The sequence below is a fragment of the Falco punctatus genome, assembly GCF_963210335.1.
Source record: "Falco punctatus genome assembly, chromosome: 4".
NCBI classification, from domain to species: Eukaryota; Metazoa; Chordata; class Aves; order Falconiformes; family Falconidae; genus Falco; species Falco punctatus.
Window position 1 is genome coordinate 5,743,642 of NC_137583.1, and position 21,230 is coordinate 5,764,871.

Here is a 21,230-nt window from a genome sequence, read left to right on the forward strand (position 1 = left end):
AAACTGAAAAAATCCAGACAGCAAAAACAATGTTAGAAAGCTGCTTATTGTGCAAAGATCTGGAGTAAACACCCTAATTTTAATCCTTCAAGCACGTACTAGTGAGAAAGGAACATCCATTCCAGAAGCAATCCTAGGCAATACCTGTTTTATACTGCTTCTGTAAAAGAAATACCCAGTTCGCTACGAGATGGCCAACTGTCATTTGTTCTTTTTATTAAAACCTATTTATAGAATATGGGGGTTTATTATTATTTAGCTAAAGAAAAGACTTTCCTTCATCTGATCAGTCTTAGTGGGCTTCAGGCAGTTGTAAGCACTTGACACACACCAACAATGGCATTTGGACAAGCCTTATTAATACAGGAATACACAGAACAACATTACTGTGCTTGGTACAGAACCACAGTTTATTAAAGGCACATACTTTGCTGAGAAGTTAATGGAAAAGAGTTTCCCAAAAGCATAAACATAACTAGAAAAAAAATCAGCCATCACCCATACATATTTATATTCAAATTATCTTGGATTAAGATGAAACCAAAAGGCCTGGAAGTAGTTTTCAGGAGACCTGGACTTCAGCAGGACTTTCAGAGTCTAAGAAAGATGAACTGATAGCTTTAGTAAGCAACTACGGTACAGTTCCTCCCCCTACCCCCCCCCCCCCCCCCCAAAAAAAAAAAAAAGTCATTGCAAAAGAAAATTAAAAAAAAGGACTGGTGTGTAACACAAACATTCCCATTTCCTTTCAGGTTTTTATTTTCTTAGAAAAAGCTAGGAATCAAAGCAGTTTTAACTAATTACCTAACCAAAAGTTACATTAAAATTCAAATTAACTTTGGTAAAGTGCTGCCAAGATTTGTAACAGGATCAAATAGTACTTAAAGCATGTTTAGTTTTCCTTTGAGATGTCAGAAATGAAGATCAGATTTAATTTGCAAAAAATGGCCGAATAAAAGCCCCACAAATGTTATTTGAGCCTGTATTCTCCTATCTGTTTTCCTCAGAGTTCATGAATAAGTGTTTTGTATCCCTCTGTGGCAAACAACTGAAGAACAGATGGTATTAGGTCTTAAGTTACTCCTTCCTTGATAGTTTAAACAAGACAAAATGCCGTATTATGGGAGTCTACATTTTACCCATTACTCCCACTGTGTATTTAACCACCTTATTATACAGCCATTATGCTGTATTAGCACAATTATTTTCCAGTAAATCACTTTTGGAAATCTGATTGTGTACACTGTGACACCCGATATGAATTAAAATGCACATGCACTTATGTGGAAGATTCTTGAGAAGGAAGAACTCTATCAGCTCCAGAAACTCACTTATTCAGAAGAACACGGCAGTAGCCACAGTGGGCTTGGACAGGTTCTGGTGTGTTTAGTAGGGACAATATTATTTAATAAGCATCGTTGAGATGACAGTGAATGGAAAACCCTGGTATGTAAGACCAACTGAAGCCTGAGATGGAGCATCTTCCAAAAATGAAGATGAATACTTTTGCAAGTTCACTTATTTCAGGGATTGAATAGAAGGGATATCTCTACACAGCACTCACTGCACATATTTGGAGTAAGCCAAGTCACTGCTAACAAACAGAACAGTCACTCTAGAAAAATTCTGGTACACGTTTACTGCCAGCTGATTTAGAGCTCAGTCCAAGTTCCTCAGTCCCTACAGACAACTCACTAGCAACTAAGATGCTCCATAAGGCTTAGAGGTGTTCAGTGACACTGAACCTTGTGCCCACAACACAGGTGACTGCAGGAAACACCGGAGAACAGGCAGGACCTGCGATCTCCTCCTTATGCCAGACTCCGTGCCTTTTATGTGGGCATGATCATCTGCAATGGGAGAGTCAGGATGGCTCCGAAGCTATGTAGCACCCAAGTAAGTTCAGAACAGACAAAATTCCCCAAGCAGCAAGCTGTTTTGGGCAAGCATCATGCCAAAAGGAGGTGTTGGAGTTCATTTCTTTGGAGGAAAATGAGATTTTATTCAGAGATATGGGAAGCTGCTTATGGTTTGAAGATTAGTCCGTTCCAGAGCAAGGGACCAGGTCTAACAGAACTATTTTGTTGTTTATGTGGAAACTGGATTTAGAAAGATCTACAAGTACTCTTAGGGCAGAGAAGAGAGGTACGGAGAGCGAGGCTGCACACCTCCCTTTTTACAGGCCACGCTTTCACCAACTGATAAAAGCCTTTTTCTTATTTCCTCTGCACAAGTGAAATGGAGGCAAAGAGGAGCTCAGGCTCTTCTCTCTCTCTGAATGTAAAGAAAAATCATCACACCAGGTCCAGCAGAGATGTGAAAGTATCTATCATCTTGCAGTTCTAACAACTGATCCAGACTCCACTGTGGAAGAGGCTGCAGCCATTTATTGTTGCACAGAATTTAATTCTAAAACCTCACTCCTGGCAGAAAGGCAGGCTTCTCATTTCAGAGCAGGTAGAAGGGCAACAGGAGAGCGGCGAGTTGGTTCCTCCATTTCCGAGCTACATAGGAGCAGCAAGATACTGGATGAAGGTTGTTCCTAGCAGACTTTGCAGCTCCACAGAAAAAAACCAGCTTCCCCCTCCTTGCCAAGCCAGCTCCCGGGCACACTGAAGCCAGCACTGGGATAGCACCCACGCTCACTAACTGGGCAGCGTCACTTCAGGGAAATTCTGCATTTCCAGATAACTTTCATTTCACATGGACGAGCTTAAACAAGAAAACTAGTTCTGCTTCTGCATGACCATTTCAGATATTCTTCAAACATTATATGCATAAACCCCTCCTATTGCAGAGCAGTGAGGATGGCCCTTCCAACAGGAGTGCCAAGTGTCACACATCTCACATGACATGCCTTTGGCTGACCTTTTCCTATGCCTACAAGCTGTCCGGGTATCACACATCAGCACTTACCTTGTATTTATGTTTTCTGGCCAGTCAGACCTACCACAGAGCCTACTGAACACACAGGTAAGGATCCTGCTGCCAGCACGCAACAGCTATGTCATGGCAAGTCTAAAAATGGATTTCCCCTGATCAGACAGCGGCAGCAAGCTCTTCTCAGCACCCAAACCTACCACTCCACTGGGGCTCCTGAAGCATGGGAGATTTATCATCTACCTCCTCACCAATCCCTTTATACCCAGGCCTTACAGTGGGGTCTCTACCCTCCCAAGAATCATTTTTCCCAACTTCTGCAGCACATCTAATCACTCAGAGCATGCAAAAACACTGTTAACCCAACAGCCAAATTGCTATTACCACCCTTTCTTGCACACCACTACCAGTGCTACTGAGCTTTCTTCAGACTTCTGTTATACCCCAACCACCAAAAAAAAAAAGGCATCAGACCATAAATACAAGCACATTCCACACACAAGACAGACGGCATATCAAGTGCAAACACTACTAAGATGACAGCTTGCAACATCAACTTTTCCCTCCCCCCATCAGCAATGGACAAGAGATTAAAGGGACCAGAAATATCCTTTACACCAAGTTCTGATCTTCTTTTAAATAATTTCCTCTTGTGGCAACTGGACCCCACACATACAGTGTGAAGAGTTTAACCAGGATTAAAAGAGCGTACAGCCACCCCTTAGGCAAAGCGTACTCAAAAGCAAAAGAACAGTCACTTGATTCCAAAGCAGAACAAGAAGCCTGACCCAGCTCTTTCATTTACTGAATTTGAGAAGCAGTCTATTAATAGTTCACTACTATATCCCTACCCTGCTTCTCCGTGTCAAGGCAACAGCTATACTAACAAAAACCAGTGACACAGGCACATGTTTTCATATTTATACTGTAAAACAGAGATTGTTCAAATTTGAACAGATGTCACTACCTCAAGAATTAACTTGAAACAGACAAAATTAGTCCCAGAATTAATTTAAAATGAGTGCAAAGCAATATCTGGTACAGGCTTTCAGGTACCATCTCCTTCCTTTCTTGTCCCAAACAGATTTTCTAGATTACTCTGTTCATTTACACTACAAAGTTTACCCAGCCAATAAATTAACAGCAGAGATAGTAATCAGTCACTATTTTCACATCAGACAAATGCTGTTAGCCAACAAGGATGCTAACAGAAGTCAAACTACCCCACCAGTGAAAATCCTGAAGGCTTTACCGTTTTCAGAAAGAAATTCCCTGGATTCTTGATACAGGGGCATAGGACATCCTCCTCCCTCCACACAATTCAACTCTACATCATTGATTTTGCCAGAAGTGACTTGCCACAATGTTAGAGCAAAGTGAACTTGCTTTAACATTGCCCATTTTACAGGCTCCCACTTGTAACCAAGCAAGCATATCTGCTTACACAAAACCACCTCAGCTGTGGACCTTTGGTATTGCTTTAAGCAACTATCACATGTCTTCCAGGTGGATATCAGATTAAAAACACTGCTTAAAAACAAGATAGGTGCACTGGCATCATAGCCTTCTCTCATACATAAGGTAACACACTTGGAAATAAACTGCATGCTTTTCCTCCTTTCCTCCACTGAAGCCAGAAATTTTGCTTCAAGGAAAGATTCTCAGCCTTAGAAACAAAAATTAACAACTTCACATAAGTCTAGAATTAATGATTTCAAATGCCCTTTTTATTCACCTTTATTAAAGCAAAGTCTAGTCTCATCTTTTACTTCTAGAATATTCATGCCATATTAAAAAAAATAATCAATCTGCTATCAGCCAATCTGGATGAGCTTCTCATTTAAGGAATAAAAACAGATCAAGAAAATTATCTGTTCCCATATTAATATTGCATATCAATCAAATGAAAGAAGTGTTCAGAAATTAAATGCATCCACAGTTAGAACTTAATTCTCAGTTAAGATCTGTGCCCTCCAAAAATTTTAAACTCCTCAATATCTGAGTGACTTAAACTTTTGCATTTTTTCCCCCCTTTGGTTCAGGCAGTTTGAAAGGACTGGCAGTGACATAAAAAGGAAAGTGTCCTATAAAACCAAGGAATAACTCACCTATCTTGTAAAGATAATTAAGTTTTTCCCTACAGAACTATACTACCAGAAGCTTGGCAGAACAGCTGCCAGCGCAGTGACAAGAAATTGCCACCTCAGAGCAGCAGAACTATTTGTGGCTGTTTCACCATTACAGACTCACTGGTTTGGCGGTCATTTGGAAAGTGCTGTCAGAGCTATTCTAAATACCCTTGATTTCTAATTTCAGCTATACAGGCAAGGAAGGAGAGCTGACCTCTGCCCATCCTTCACTCTTACAGAGCTTCCCAGATACCTCTGACATCTGATACCTGAACCAAGCTCTGTCCCAGGGAGCATCAAGGACTCCCATGCATTCTCACACACAGCAGCTGGAGACCAGGCTTCCCGAAGAAACCAGCATCCACCTAAGCACCAGCATTGCAGGGTTGAGAACAAGCCTTGGGCAACCAGCTGAAAAAGCCTGGCTTCCCCGTGGTGCTCACCCCCAGGCATTTCTCACCTTCCCACCACAGGTACAGCAACAGCAGAGGATGAGACTGTCCATCCTTTCCACATTTCCAACAAAGAAAACTAAAAATTAAATACAATCAAACAGAAGCTCAGTATCTGCAGTCCAAGCAAGAATCATGAAGCACAATGAGGTCCTTGCATTTGAGAGAGTATCCAGTTTGACTCTTCTGCAGTTTCACTGCACATTCCAAAAGGGAAATAGGATGGGGATTTTGAAACCGTTCATTTAACTAAAAAGATGATTTGGCTTGCCAGCAGCCGATCGCCAAAAGCCTGTATTCCTTATTCATGACCTAACATTGTACTTAGGAGCGCAACACTGAAATACTGTTGTGCTGAAGCCTCACCGCACAGCAATTGCATGCCACCAATTAAAATTAATTATAGCTGTTGAAAACCTTAGAATGCAAACCCTTCCAAATGCAAGGGCATGCTAATCCTGCTCCAATGCTTCAGTTTCAGGAAGGAACAATAAATTTATTTTCTAGCTAGAATCAGACTACAGCTTTTACATCTTCAGACAGGTCTAAACCCCAGATCTAGTTTGGTTAGTATTTGGATCCTGCCCTAATCCAAGCCATAATTCTGGTTCTGAACCCTAAAGCCATCTTTTCAATGAAACAAAACCACCGAACGAGAACGGCTCGCAAGGTCTTTGTACAGACAGAAAAAAAAAAATAACACAACAGACGCACAGGCAACAGTACAACTGGGCTGAAAAAAATGCTGAGCGAGGACAGAGGATTAATGCCTGCATGGAACCTCAATACTGTTAGTTTTTGACTCTCCAGCTCTGAAAGTAACAAGGTACAAGTACATCTCCAGAAGACAAAGTACAGGTTTTTGCAGTTTTTCCACAGAAAGGCTCTAGGTATGGGTTTTGATGGTATGAGACTGCAGAGGAAGGAATTTTGTCTTCAGCAGCACAGTGACGATTGCTTCCACTCAGTCTTCTGCTATGTCTATCTGAACTTAAAATTTCTGCAGAGAAAGAGGCAAACAGGGGCACATCGAACCGGCACGTTACATAAAAATTTTCAAGATGTCATGAATAAAACGATTATTTGACAGCACTCTGAACTTTTTCCCAGTAACTCTAGCTGAATTGAGAGTACACTACAAGTCAAAAAGCCCAAGACAACACACAGCCATTCACACCTTCTCCTGACTGCTTCCTTCATGCAAATTCCTCCCAGAAGCACCGGCTTTAATGCCATGGTGATTAGAGACTTTTGTTATTCAGCTGGACCTTCCCAATCCAGACCAAAGTACTGGCTTTCAACATTCACTCACCATCTCACATGACCCAGCTTCTGGCATCACCTCCAAACCTGCACACACTCGGACAGCAGCGTTTGAGGAGAACCAGCAGCCCTTACCTACTTCTACGGATTCACACCAATTTCTCTAAAGCAATTGGAGGCCAAAAATACATTCTGCATTAAACTGAAATTATCTAGTTGTAAAATCTGCATTCTATTTGCTTTGACTTAAATCAAACTAGTGGGAATAAGGAAATTATTACACATTATTTCTACACATGCAGCCAGTTCAAGAATTCCTAATCAAGTGTCACCAGGAAGAAGAAAACCAATCGCCAGGTAAGCTTCACACTGCAATTTCCCCTTTCCAATCTCTCCTTAGGTGCAAATGTCCCAAACACTGGAATTTCAATACGCCACATTCTCCAATGCAGTCTTTTGTAGTTAAAGCTATTCTTTTACAGAAAATATACTGGAGATAGATGTATTTCCATTTCCCTGGTGGAATCCACTGGGAATGGAGCAGGATGAATTCCTGACCCTGGCAATCTCTCTGCAGTGGCAGAGCGGGTGCACTGCTGGGACAGCTGAGCATCCTCTGCCCGCAGCCGAGCCCTCCCTCAGCAGCATCCCAGCTACCATCCTAAACCAGTTTCAGGCAGCCAAAGTAAAAGTCTTACATGTTCGGGATGCGGTTTCAAGCAGGAGCCAAACAAAGCCCAAGCCTGCCCGCAAGGCTCTCCCCTGGCAGCGCCCACCTCCCTCAACCCCCCTTGGCAACCCCTCAGCCTCCCCCTGCGAGCCCACCAGGACCCCCACCCCCGCCAGGCTAGGGGTGAAGGGGTCCACCTCCTTACCACCAGCTCAGAGCCATACCTGGGGCTCTGCCTTCTGCATCCCAGTCTCACCCAAGCCAGGGGAAGGCAGGACTATCCAGACTCAGAAGTGCCCCCCATACTTCTTAAGCAAGCAGCACTGCAGTGAATTACAATTATATCATGCAAGGAAATCATTAGGGAATAAAGATGTGGCTGTACATCTGTCCCCACCTATCCCAGCAAGCCAGGAGCTATTTACAAATAGATTGGGCCAACAATAAGAAAAATATATTAAGCCTGAGCTCCTGATCGCTTGTTTATCACACTTACACGTTACTCTCTCATGCCCTTGTGGATCATAAAGCTCGGTCAGCCAGTGGGAGTATAAGGACCCCCAAATCATAACTAGGACTTAAATGTTCTCATTCCCACCAGCATTAGGGTAACTCAGACTGATAGCTCAAGAAAAAAAATTTAAGATCTGTCTTGGGTTTTTCTTAGGTCTCATTCAAATGGATGCTAACAGTAGTGAGCTAAAAGGCACTAAAAGCATCACAAAGAAAAGAATTAAACATATACTACTGTCATTTTTACAGAAGTTAAAATACAAAAATCACTGAGAGGGCAACAGCTATGTCCCAAACCGGCTGAGGAGGGTACCTGACCCTTCGCTCTCGTTAGCTGCGGCTGGCTGGCTTCACCGCAAGGATCTAGACCTCAGCTCGGCTCTGCTATTGAACAGCCTCGAGAAAGGCGACGGACGCACGGGCCCCTGAGCCGGCCGACCCTGACCAGAGCAAGCAAGGGCCAGGTCCCCGCGGGGGCTGGGGCAGGCATTTATAGCCGGAGCAAAAGGCGGCTCGCTCCCGCAAACGCCCGCCGCGTCATTCGCGCCCAGCCCTGAGCCCGGGCCCGCAGCTGCCCTCCCCGGGGTGCTCGGGGCTCCCTCGGCAGGCGGAGGGACAGGGACGGGTCGGCCCCGGGCCCGAGAGGGTTAAGCCTGGGAGGAGCGTACGTAAGGTGGTGGGTTGCGAGCCAATGAGCCCGTTGCGCTATAGTTAGCCTGGATACCGAGCGATGGGGGCTATAAAGGCTGCTCAAAGCTGAGCTGCTGGAGATGACACCGGCACGGTGCCCTTAGCTCCCAGGCTTACAAAACAGAAAAAAAAAAAAAAACAAACCACAACAAAAACACCCAAACCACAGCACACAAGAGGATCAGCTCGACTTACCTGAAGTTCACACCACGCAACTTCCACCCACGTCTCCGTGTCCAGACCCTTATAGACCGTTTTGAAGGATCCCCTCCCGAGTTCAATATCAAACTTTAGGAACCTGCCATCCAGCGAGGTGGCAACGGCTTTCATATCGGCCTCCTCCTCCGGCTCCTCTTTCTTCGGCTTGCTCTGATCTTTGGAAGCATCCGACGCCTCTTTCCTCTCCGCGTCTTTGCCAGGCTCCCGCTGCTCGTCGGCGGCCGCGGCAGGGCCGGGGGCGGGCTCGGCCCCCAGGCACACCTTCCCCGCGGCCCCGCGCCCGGCCTTCGCCCGCTCCGCGATTATCCGCCGGGTCTTGGGGAGCAGGATGATTTTCCGCTGATGCTCTGACTCGGGAAGGTCGAAAGCAGGCTCCTCCTGATCCGAGTCCACCACGCTCCTGCGCAGGAAGCGCTGATGGACCATTTTGGGGTCCCTGGAGCTGGGGGCGCGGCGCGGCGGGGCCGGGGCTCCCGGCATTGCAGCAGCGTCCGCGGCCGCCCCGCTCCCCCCGCCGCCGGCCGCTCCATCAATATTCATGCTCGTCTCCGCAGCCGGGGGAGCGCCGGGCTCGGCAGTCGCTGGAAACCCGCCACGGCCGCCGCCTCCTCTGCCTCCCCGCCGAGGTGCCGATCTGGCATCGCCCCCAGTTTCCATTAGGTCTGAGGTTTCAGCGCCCGCCGCCGCCCCCGGGCTGGGGAAGTCACCGTGCTCCATGCCCGCGCCGAGCCGCCCCGCCGCCACCTGCGAGGGGCAAGGCAGCGCCCTGAGGCACCGACGGCCGCGGCTCAGCCCCGGCCGCCGGGCACCGCTCCCCCGGCCGCGGGGCTCGCCCCAGCGCGGTGCTGCCCCGGGCACGGCCACGCCGCGGCCCCGAGCGGGAGGGCTGCGGCCAGCCGCACCCCCCCCCCCCCCTCCCCCGGCCCGGCCCGGCGGGGGTCCGGGCTCAGGTGCGCGGCGGGGCCGCCTCACCTGCGGCGGGGGCGGGCGGGGCCGCGCACAAAGGCGCGGCGGGGCCGCTTACTTACGTGCGGAGCGGGGGGCTGCCGCCCTCAGCGCCATGGACGAGGATGAGAAGGGCGGCGGGGAGAAGGGGCGGGCGCCGCCGTGCGTGCGCCCGCCCGGGTGTGCGCGCCGCGGAGAGGGAGCCGGGGAGCCGGCAGCGGGGCCCCGCGGCCCGCCCCTGCGCGCTGCAGCACGCCCCTGCCCGCAGTGCCGGCCTCCCCGCTCCGCCGCCGGCCCGGCCCTGCCGCAGCCCCCCCCGGCCCGGCCCCCGCCCCGCCGCCGCCGCCGCTTTTGTCAATGGACGCGCTCCCCGGCGAGCGCCCATTTAAGGCACCGGCGCTCGGCGGCCGCCAATGAGGCGGCGGAGGGCGGCCCCCCCGGCCCGGCCCGCCCCCCCGCCCAGACAATGGGAGGGTCCGGGGCGCGCCACCGCCTCGCCCCGCGGCGCGGGAGGGGGCTGGGGGGGCCGGGCAGCGGCAGCCCCCCCTCGGGCAGGTGGCCCCGCACCGCCCACCCGGGGAGCACCTTCCTGGGGGCGGGACCGACCCCCCAGCGGCTCCGTGCGCCGCCTGCGGCGCGGCCGGCGAGGGGGTGGGCGCAGCCAGCAGCCGCCCGCCCTCGCTGCGGCCGAGCGGGGGTCGCTTGGGAGCGGCCCCAGCCTCGTCCTGCCCGTCGTTCGCCAGAAGCCCCCACGCGTGGAACGCGAGCGGGGGCTCCCCCCGCCCCGGACCGCAGCGGCGCCGGGCTCCCCGCTGGCGGCAGGTCCGGCCGCGTCGCCGCACGCACCGGGGAGCTCTTTGTTTGGGGTCGGGGGCTTTTCCCCAGCCCCGGCAGCTCGCCAGGCACTCGGAGAGCACCGGCCGCGGGGGCGGCGCCGGGCCAGGCTGGGGGGGGCCGGAGCGGGGGAGCCCAGCCCTGCTGCCCCGGTGCGGGGGGGGGGGGGCGCCCGGCTGGCTGCGGCTGCGCCCCCCGGCAGCTTGGGCAGCGCTGCTGGGTGAATTCGCGAAAGGGCTCTGGTCCCCGGCACTGCCAAGCTTGCGCGCCGAAGTGTTGGCTTCATGCAACCACACCACAGGGTCTAGTAATTAAAATCCAGCCAAATGAAAAAAGAAAAAAAAAAAAAAAAAGAGGTAAGAGGTTTACCAAGTAATTGTTCCCCGAGATTTCTGAAGGAAGTTGACTGCCAGGCAACCATAATGAGTTTTAATTTTGATTAATTCTTTTTTCGGTATGGAAGATCAAAAGAAAAAAAACACAACCCTTTTAAAATGAGAAAACAGGTGGTTATTTTAAACAGAATCTCTGGTGGTTTAGTCTTTAAAAGCATATAATTTAGCGGTATGGATACATTTGATCTTTCAGTGGTTTGTTTTTCCAAGTGTTCAAATACCTACACTACTTCTCGAGCTTGCAATTGTGGCATAAAACAGAGGTTTGCGCCGTATAACGAATTAATTACCCACTGTCAGTCCTGAACCTGCGGCTCTTGCTACTCCACAGGCAGAGGCTGGGCAAGCAGAACGTGGCATGGAGCTGCCAGGAGAAAAGCAGGGAAGGTGAAGAGCTCTGACACCTTCTCCTCGTTATTACATAAATGTGACCTAGAACTCTCTTCCCAGTTAAAGAAATTCCCACCACCACGTAGAAAAAAAGGACAAGATTCAGGCTAATGAGATGACTAAAAGTAGCAGGCGACATCTCACTCAGCAGGTGGGCAGGAGAAAATGGGGAATATTCTAGAGCCAACCGAAGACCAAAACCCAAAATCTGCAATCAAGAAAATATGGGGCGGGGGTGGGGGGTTGGGAAGAGTCTTGGGTCCTCGTTTGCCTTTCGCCGCCAGGCCTCCTTGCGGGAAGGCAGGAATCTGGGGGCTCACGTGCGAGGACAGCATGGTGAGCAGCCTTGGGAGGAGGCAGAGGCATTGTGGAGCTGCGCCCATCACTCTTGACCCGCCCCCAGCACTGGGCAGGCAGAGCAGCACCCCTACAGCACCCTCACAGCACCCCCAGCCCCACAGCATCTTTCTCACGGCCGAGTTTCTTCTGGGTTTTTTTGGTGCTGTCCTGTGCTGAGATGGTGCCTGGCGCTCCACCTCGGTCCACTTGGCTCCTGAAAAACTGACACAATCTGCTTGTCACAAACTTCATTGTGATCCACTATCACGTGCTCTGAATCTCTTTACACGGATGATTTTTAATAGTACTTAAACAGAAAGAAAACACTTCTTCACACTCCTACTGTTTGACATTTGCCATGCTGCTAGCTATACATTTGCTCAGCATCCTCAAGCAAGTCACCTTGCTCAGCAGCCTGGCAACACGTGGCGATGCGCAGCACCACGAGGACCAGGGCCCGACACAGCACCCTGGCACACTGCGGGTGCTGTTCCAGGGTGCTGTGCTTTTCCAGGGCGTGAGCAGCTCTGGAACTGGTGCCTGGTCTCACCCAGTGCTCCACAGTGGCTACCAGTGGCCTCTCCCAGCAGGATGATGCTCCCCAGCAGCCCGACAAGCGTTCTCTCGCCTTTGGGAGCTGCCTGCACAGGCCTTCCTGGGTGTCAGCAAGCACAGCGGACAGGGCAGTGGGGGGGATGCTCAGCACTCGGTTCTCTAAAGCTCTGTCTGGGCAGTCCCACGGGATCCTGCGGTTCCAGGGAACACCCCTGCTCGGCGAGGACAGCTGGAATGCACAGGGTGGACTTTGAGGAAACCTAAAGGTAAAGACTGCCACACTCTTTGTTTCTACCATCTAGCCAAGGATCCCTCCAGCTGATGTGAATGGAGCCCAACAAGCATCCATAACCTATTTTACGGGGTTTCCTCTACGTGCATCAACTTACCCAGAACAGAAACACATTATTGACTCTTCTGCTTGTCCTGATTTCAGCTCTGTGCGAGCCAGCAGTCAGACAGACAGACAGCCGGCTGTATGACCAGACACAGCATGCTGCATTAGTCTGCTCTACTACCAAAGGGCACCGAGAAAGATAAACGGTTGCAGTTTTACTGACTGTTAGAGCATCACCACGGCAAACTGGGAGCAGATCCACAGCTGAGAGCACGCCAGTGTGCAGGTGGCATTGTAAATTACAGCATTTTGCAACAAAAAGGTAGCGAAGGTGCTACCCCGGACACAGCAACCTTAATCAAGCCTTTGGCTTGGAGGAGCGTCCTTTGTACATATGAAAGCTGAACTGCTCATCCCCTGGGTGAAATTCTCTCTCCATGCAAGAAGCTGAATGAGCCACACATCGCCCCCGGAGCACAGATGGATATTTCCACTTGACAAGCAGATTAACGCCGTTCTGTCTGCGACTCCCCTCACCGCTCCACTGACTGATGTCAGGAACAGTCGGCCGCTAACCAACACAGAGCAGGACAGCTTGTCCGAGTTAATAGCAAGTTTATCTTTAAAAGGGAGGAAAATAACCATCCTCTGCTAATAACAGCCATTATTGTCTTTCCATATTTGCTAGTTTTGAGTGAGGATGTTAAGTCCAGTTAGTGTTAACAGCTTGACTTTCAGGTTCTTGGATACTGAGATAGTTTTTATATGTTTAAAGTAAATGCTTGCGGGGGAGTGTGGAAACATTTATATTGGCCTCCAGTTTTCTATCAATTTGTTTTTTATAAATTGATATCTTGATTGAAAACAGGTCAAATACCTATTGAGAGCTAAAACAGGTCAAATACCTATTGAAAGCTACTTTCAGTTGTACCCACGGTGTGCTCTTACCACTGCCCATGTGCTACCAGCCCTAACGCAGTGTCTTATGTAATAACTGTGTTGGTTTTTTTAAAGGAACAATAATCATAATTTAAAAACGCAGTTTCACAATATATTCTCAGTTAGGTCATCTGTGTTCTGTTCTGTTTGTTTATAGATACAATAGTTCAAGTCATCTAGCTAATGCAAGCTTAGTACAAATGTGTAAGAAAGCATCTCCGTATGTCGAAATGATGGACGCCGTGTGCAAACTCACCTAGCAGGTACAGCTCCCTGGGCAGCAAGTGGTGGAGAAGGTACGCATCACCCACCTCGGGAGGGGATAAACTTTATTTATCTTTGTTTGCCCTCAAGTATGACACTGGGACAATATATCGTTCTAACATGCATGACCACCTGAAACTCCAAAAATGCTGTGGTTTTGATTCCTGCGGACTTTAATAGGAGCTTATACACCCTGTAACAATATGCCATAACATTACCTCTCAGGTTCTTTAAAATAAACAAACTTAATGGTTCTGCAAAGAAGTTAATGGACAGTATCTTTGTTGCTTTATGGATTTACCGAGGTGTGTTCACTGGTCCCCTGCCCAAGAAAGAGCTGGCCCCTGAGGGGCAGCTGACTCAGCAGAGTGACAATGCAGTTACTTTGCATTTCTATATGATTTACATGGAGCATCGCTCCATGCCAGTTCACAAAGGTGACGTTTATAGTTCGGACAGGAAGGCTACCACCTTTCCCATCCCAAATCTGACTGTTTTAGAATTACTGTGTAAATCAAAAGTTTGTGTTTAATTATTTATCTGCTTTTATTTGCCAGGAAACGATGGCTTTGAGCCTGCAATAAACTCAAATGAACTACCCAATTAATTTCCCAATGCTTCTGTTTGGCCGCAAGGATCACAACAGTCCAAACAGCACGCTGGTATTTTTTAAAACCTCTCTCCCTATTCTTGTGCCATTTTCTGCTACAATCCCTGCAGGACCTTTCATAATGAAAATACAGTAGATGGATAGAGCAAAGTAAGGATTAGAGCAAAATATGGAACAGAGCAAAATAGACCAAATCAATGAGTCAAATGTGACACTTCACAGCACAGTTAGGACTTTCCAAACAATGTTTATGTTGAGCAAGTGAATAGCCTTTAGTCTTTTTTTTTTTTTTAGCATGAAGCTGTATTTCATCAAGGAGCCCATCTAACACATTGTGTTGCAAAATAGGCAGATTTTAGACATGACAATGCCATTATTCCTCCTCATATGAAAGATGGGCCATAAGTTCTTCTAAGATTAATAAGAACATCTGCTGATATCTACACAATGCTGCTTGTTGTACTCGGCTCTTTGATCCTGTTTTTTCTGATGAACTGCCGGAGGGATGAAAGCATATCACCTTAGCACAAAACCCTCCCTTTGTGCAATGAGCATTCAAGTGACCAGGTTCATGTTACAAACAAGAGTAAGAACCAGCACTGCGATACGAAGATTGTGTCTATTCATCTGACTGGTTCCAGTGACTGAACACACTGCTACGATCAACAGTCCAAAGTCAGAAGTACATCTACTATGGCATTAACCGGAACAAAAAACAATATTTGCAAAGGTAAACTGCCTTAGTAACACAGAGACTGTGTCACATGCGGATGAAAGCAAAACACCTGAAGAGTCAACGCCTATGCTCCAAACAGCCTTCATCCTCCACCCTCCTCGTGAGAAGTCTTTAGCATGCTGACACTTCATTTTTAAGTACTTTGAAGTCAGTAGCATACACCATCGGCTTCCTGAGACGTGTCATCACACGGGCACACAATGCTCCAAGCCCATTTAAGGAGTTGCAAGAAGAACAAGGAGCTTTCTGCATTCCCGAGGTGACTGAGGTACACGATGTCTGGCCTTCCAGTTCTGCTTGGGTTGCTGGAATTCTAGGGGATCATTAGAAAATAGGCAACATGGTCTGGACAAGAGACATCCACCCATGGAAGCAATGCGTGGACACGGAGTGAGGACCATACAAGAGAGGTGGCTGTGTGCATGAGCGTCGTCACATAGTGTCATATACAGTTGCTTAGTATAATCATGCTCTTCTCTCTGCTAGCTCCCCAGCAAACATTTGAAAAAGTCCATTGAAGCTGCATTGTCCTTCTGGGCAGAATTACTTTCACTGCTTTTTTTCTTGTAATTACTACTGGACAGGCACGGAACAGTAGCCACTGGTACAAGTGTGTTACAGACAGTTACAGACAACTCCAAATTGCTTTTAGAGCTCCTAACAGAATTTTGCTCTTACTCTCGTCCCTTGTAAAATGCCACAACAGAAGAACACTGATATACTACCACTTTTCAGTATTTGATAAATATGTATGGTACATTGTTATGTCAAAAAGTTCCTTCTCATCTGTCAGTCCAATGCAGCAAAAAAGAATTTAGGCAATACCACAGGGAAAAGAAGCTGCCGTTACTGCTCCCCGTTCCTAAAAGGAAGCCTGAAATGCTATTGATGCTCCTAAGCTGCCTGCAGAGGAAGACACCTAAGACTGCACACACCAGATTTGAGGACTGAGTCGTCTTCTTTTCCCTTCGCTTCCCTGACAACAGCAAAGACACTGCGTATGAAACCTTTACTGCTCATGACTCTGCTTAGACAGTAGGCATCCTGCATTAGAAAGGATGCAGCAGATCTCGCTTCGGGTACCAAACTCCAAGGTCTGAAGATGTCAAAACTCAGTACCCCCAGAACACCAAATAGCAATCATCTGACAATATTTATTTGTTCGATAATTTAGAATAAAGAAAGTACTAGGTAAACACTCAAAATTAGGACTTGGTAAGATTTGCAGAGCAACTAATTTATATTTAACAACAGATCATTTAGATGATAAAGAGTCAAACTTTATCAAAAGAGTAATACCCTGAACTTCCAGATAGGCTCTGAGCTCAAGTGTTTTGACTGACTGAGCATATAGTTAGCCAAGGTCCCAGTTCTGGTTTTATTGACCTGACCTGACCAGATATTGATTTAAATGAAGGCTGGACCAGTATGGGATATAATAATTTCTCTGTTCAACTGTCAATCTGCTCACTGTTTGCATGCTTGTCGAGGAAAAGCATACATTCAGACAACTGTGAGGTCTTTCACCCAGATACACATTTACCAAAATTCTGCAAGGGAAGATAATATTTAAAATTTAAACTACTAATTTAAATATGAAAAATAAACCAAACATGACATGATTCTACCCATCTCTCATCCTGTATGTCATAAATACCAAGATCCTAAGCCCATATTTTAGCTTCTTCTTAAAAAATTTGAACACCATATATTTTATTGCTTTCAAGAGGAGGAGGGATGATTACCAAATTCATTAGCAGCTAGTAATCGACATCTTAGAATTTATGGTACACTTTTGGGTTTACTTCCTTAGTAGGGATTTGGTCCATTTTCAAGATATACTGACAACTGATTGTGTAATCAAAGAGCACGTTTGCAAAACAATGTATGTGATAGCCAAAATCACTAAGCTCCACCAAGTGGCATAAGAGAGAAGGTATTGCCATAACGTCCATGCATTGGAATGGTTTCAAGAGCAATTGCAATCTCCCTTTAGCCTGCCGTAATTAAGTACACAGCTACTTTTGTTCTCTAACTCATACACGGAAGATTGGGGGAAGGTGCCCTGTGATAGAATAATTATACATATAATATTCAGCTCGTGGTCCTGCAGTACAAGTGTACTCATCCATCCCACCGGTTATGAGGTTGACTGTGCAAGTGCCATACTCCTGCATAACTATCTTCAGAATCACTGCCTCTTATGAACGTACACATCTGGCACACAAACATCTGGTGTTACTCAGTCCTGTTTCGGCAGCATATCAGGCAGGACATGCATGGTGTTACCAGCACAGAAACCAAAGATGGCTCCTGTCCTGAAAGGTACCCAGCCGTTAAACTAACCTGTATCTCGTTATGAAAACACTAGGAAAAGTAGATAGCATGCAAGAGAAGGTGACAAAGACAATGGCATGCCACAAGTGCTAACTGACGGTCTTGATTCTCAAGAGAGGAACACCTTCAGAAGCCCTACTCCATCCCACAGGTTCAGATTGCCCTTTTCACTCTGGTTTTATTAGACAGGTCTCAAGTGATGATTAGGTTGAGTCCAAAAGCTTGTCCACTTTTTCCAGCTGTGTCAGCTGATATGATAAAGACTATCAGCATCCTTTAGAAAAAGCAAACAAACAAACAACCCTTTATTGCACAGAACTCCAAAGATGTTACTTCTAGGTTCATTCAACAACATGTTTAATATCAATCCTGCCACAGTGTTTTCTCCTCCCAGTGATTTGTTCAGAATTGCAGCACTCCCCCAGAGCAGAATTACCTGTGTTCTGGAGGTGCCAGACAGAAAGGCAGATCTCTCTGTTCTCATTGCCACATCTGCAGAGACTGAGGCTGAACATGCTATGGGAAAACTCCCAATACCCTGGGACATGTCACATAGTGATATTAATAATAAAAGCCCGTTAAAGCTACTCATAATACTCTTATCAGTAGTGTTTTGGGGTTTTGTTTGTTTGTTTAAGGGACCATTACATGTTCTATAACATGTTTTAAATTCTGAATTTAGCATGGCAAATAAGTCAAATAGACCTTCAGTGTGCCCAGGGCATTAGCGGGAGAGGGCACGCTGGAGAATAAAAGCAGTAACTTGGTTTACTGTGCATACCCCAGGCAGCTGGATCGGGGTGATGGAGGGCATGGTAGCAATAAGAGGGAGATGCTGAAGCTGCCACTGCAACCATCAGGCATGTCAGGATGCTGGCTTATAATCACACCAGTCAAGGACTGATAGGTTAGCAGCTAGCCTCAAGCTGGGAAGGAAAGAAAGGAAAAACCTAGAAAAAAAAGCAACCACCACCTCCCCAGCCCCATCCCTCCGCCCCCACCCCAACAGAAAAACAACCCCCTCAGAAAACCAACCAAAAAAAAAACACCCCACCAAAGCAAAAAGAGTGAACAAAATGCAGGGTAAAGCACATAAGAAAAATAGGTGATACCATCTTAAAGTATCAGGGTTAGGACCTACTAGAACCAGATTTGGATGTCTCATTTGAGCAGAGAATCCCATAAATAGCTTCACTCTTTTTCTGAAGATTGCTCTGCTCAGGAAGCAGGTCTTTAGCATCAGCACAAATATTAGAAACCTGTTAGAAACTGGTATCGAGAGATTTGATGCTTGGGGATTTTCCAAGGAGTTTATTTGAGCTATTGAGACTTGTATACAGAACTTATAAAATGAGAAAACAGAGCCAGAAAGCCTGTGGATGACAACGTGATAACTTGAAGGAATTTGATTAACTGTCCTTTCTCTGCATGGCAGCCTGCTGAATCTTGCCATAAGCCAAAGTTATCCTCGGGTTTGGGCTAACTAAGCATTTTTCCAGGCATATTTGAATTCTTATTCCACATAACATCTTATAAAAAAACCCATGGTCATCTTTGTTTATCAGTCTCTTATTAGTCAGACCAGAATGACTAAAGCTCAGTTAAACCCTGCAAGCTATCTAAAAATAATATTAGATTTTAACCTTTGCCCAAGGCAATTCAAGGTATTTTTCTCCCTCTCGCATATTACTTGGCTAAGTAACGTCAGGACTGACATTAAAAGAACTTCCCTAGCACAGAGGAGAAGCTATTACTGTGTTCCCAAGGTTTAAAGATGAATGCCTTTTAATATAAAAGTTTCCTAGCAACATGTGTTCTTAGCCTGGAATGTATTCCAAGACCAGTGATGCTTTCAGTATTGTATCTATCCCTCTGTTTGAACTAGTCGCTGTGCTCTGTTGCCATCCTTGCCTCCACAGCCCCTAGTATCACAGAACAGTAGTCTCCTTTTCCTAGGTTCAGCTTCTCACCGTCTCCCACTTTGGTCTTACACATGAAAATATCTACCCACCCTTGTCTAGTAATGTGTATTTTCTGCCTTTCTCCGTCGTTCTGTAGAAGTATCTCCCTTTTTCTCGCTGAATATCAGTCTCCTGAATACTTCTGGATCTCACATGACTTAGATGTTACTCACACTCTCCAAACTAGGGAACTGTTTTTTTCCGTGGATGTAAAGCTGCGGGCAGCTTAAGGATGCTCCTGGACCGGCACCATCACTCATCCACCTGCAGTGCATTTTCCAGCATTGTCTGTGGCCAGCAAAAGCACCTTCTGCAAAAGGAGCTACATCCTGCACAGAGAGAAATAAACACAGAAAAAGTCTTATCAAACCAGGTTTTTAATATGCTTGGGGAAGCAGCAAAGGAAAGGAAGGTGGGACCAACAGAATTTCCTAGGATGCAATTTCCTCATGAAATGACAGAGAAATTGGTCATGGCCAAGGACGAGCCAAGGAGAAAAAAAGATACCAGCTACGCATCGGCTTTGCACTCTTTATCTCTCCTATGGCAGAGCACATATATGTAACACTGTCTTGTGTTGCTGTGTGACACCGTGTTTTCACACAGTATCCTGTAGCTCCTTGGAGAGGGAATTGTGATTGAAGGCATTGTGCCAGGGCAGTGGGTCTTGAGGAAAACCTTTTGGTGCATGGGTGCGGGACCCAGGTCCGTGACAAACGGTTCTTCTTCCCAGGAGCAGCCCCAGTCCGGGCTGCCACCCTCTCCATCCCAGACCATTCCCCTGTCAAGAGCAGGAGCTTTCTAAACGTGGAGAGGAATGACAGGGAGGGCACAGGTAGGGGGATGTGATTCTGGGGAATTAGTTACAGCTGAGAGGAAAAAAAATCCCACCCCTGGCTGTTTCTTGGAGGAATTGGGCCCAGATGCCTGGACTGAAAAGTGCAGACAGATGACCGTCTCCTTGCCAACATGAAAAAATGCCAGAAAGAAAAGCAGCATGTGCTGATCCTCCACTGTGACCGGGGATGCCAGCAGGCAGACGTGTTGAGGAATTGTGTGAGAAATTACACAGCCTGAGACAGAGGGGACTGTGCCTCACTCACACCTCAGCAACTGGAGGGTGGACGCCTGGAGTTTGAGATGAAAGTCCACTGGCTTCCACAGCGCCCGGGAACACTTGAGGACGTGGGGCATTAAGAACCATACAATGTGCAAAGGCCAAATAATCCAGATCCCAAAGGGAAATTAGCTTGCTCTAAGCACTCTTAAGCACTTGCGCGTGGTCTCGGTGGAATAGGAGGGCGGTGGGATTTGGGACAGCTCCTTGCCAAGCCAGCCTTTTCCAGCAGTTGCTTCTATGGGAAGAAATACCAAAAAATTGTACAATTTACTCTTTCCTTGGGTTTAATCCCATTTAACAGCTATGAGAAACCTCTAACTACATGGCTAAACCAGGAGGCAGACTGCTAGCAAACACTCTATAGAGCAGCATACAGGAGTAATACCTGAGCTCTTTAAGGATCCCTTTTTCACTTTTTTTACTGTCAAAACATAGTAGTGAAGTGAAAACACAAAGTTACGCCAAAGCAGCTGATGGCAATATCCCTCAGCAGAAGGCCACAAGACTGAATTATAGATGCTTTAAAGAACATTACTCTCAATTTACTCAGTTACTTCCTGCACTGAGAAATTAATCTGTAATGTCACAGAACACATCTCAATTCTTCCTTTCAACAGAAGAACTGCAGCAGCAGCAGCAGTGAAGGTACCCA

The 21,230-nt window shown here is 47.1% G+C and overlaps 1 protein-coding gene across 13 annotated transcripts in view; it reads right to left on the minus strand.

Annotated features, from left to right (window-relative positions):
• Positions 1 to 10,081, minus strand: part of WNK2 (WNK lysine deficient protein kinase 2) — a 113,321-nt gene extending 103,240 nt beyond the window's left edge. For 4 of the 13 annotated variants that reach the window (XR_013927938.1, XM_080386226.1, XM_080386224.1 and 1 more), the window contains exon 1: positions 8,793 to 9,668. Coding sequence is in view for 12 of the 13 variants with exons in the window: in XM_080386226.1 (XP_080242352.1) it covers positions 8,793 to 9,533 (741 nt within the window). In the remaining variant the exon portion in view is untranslated. Of the gene's footprint in view, positions 1 to 8,792; positions 9,671 to 9,844 lie in introns of those variants that run through there. The other 9 variants (XM_080386221.1, XM_080386222.1, XM_080386229.1 and 6 more) reach the window with 6 other exon arrangements.
• Between the last annotated feature and the right edge of the window lie 11,149 nt (positions 10,082 to 21,230).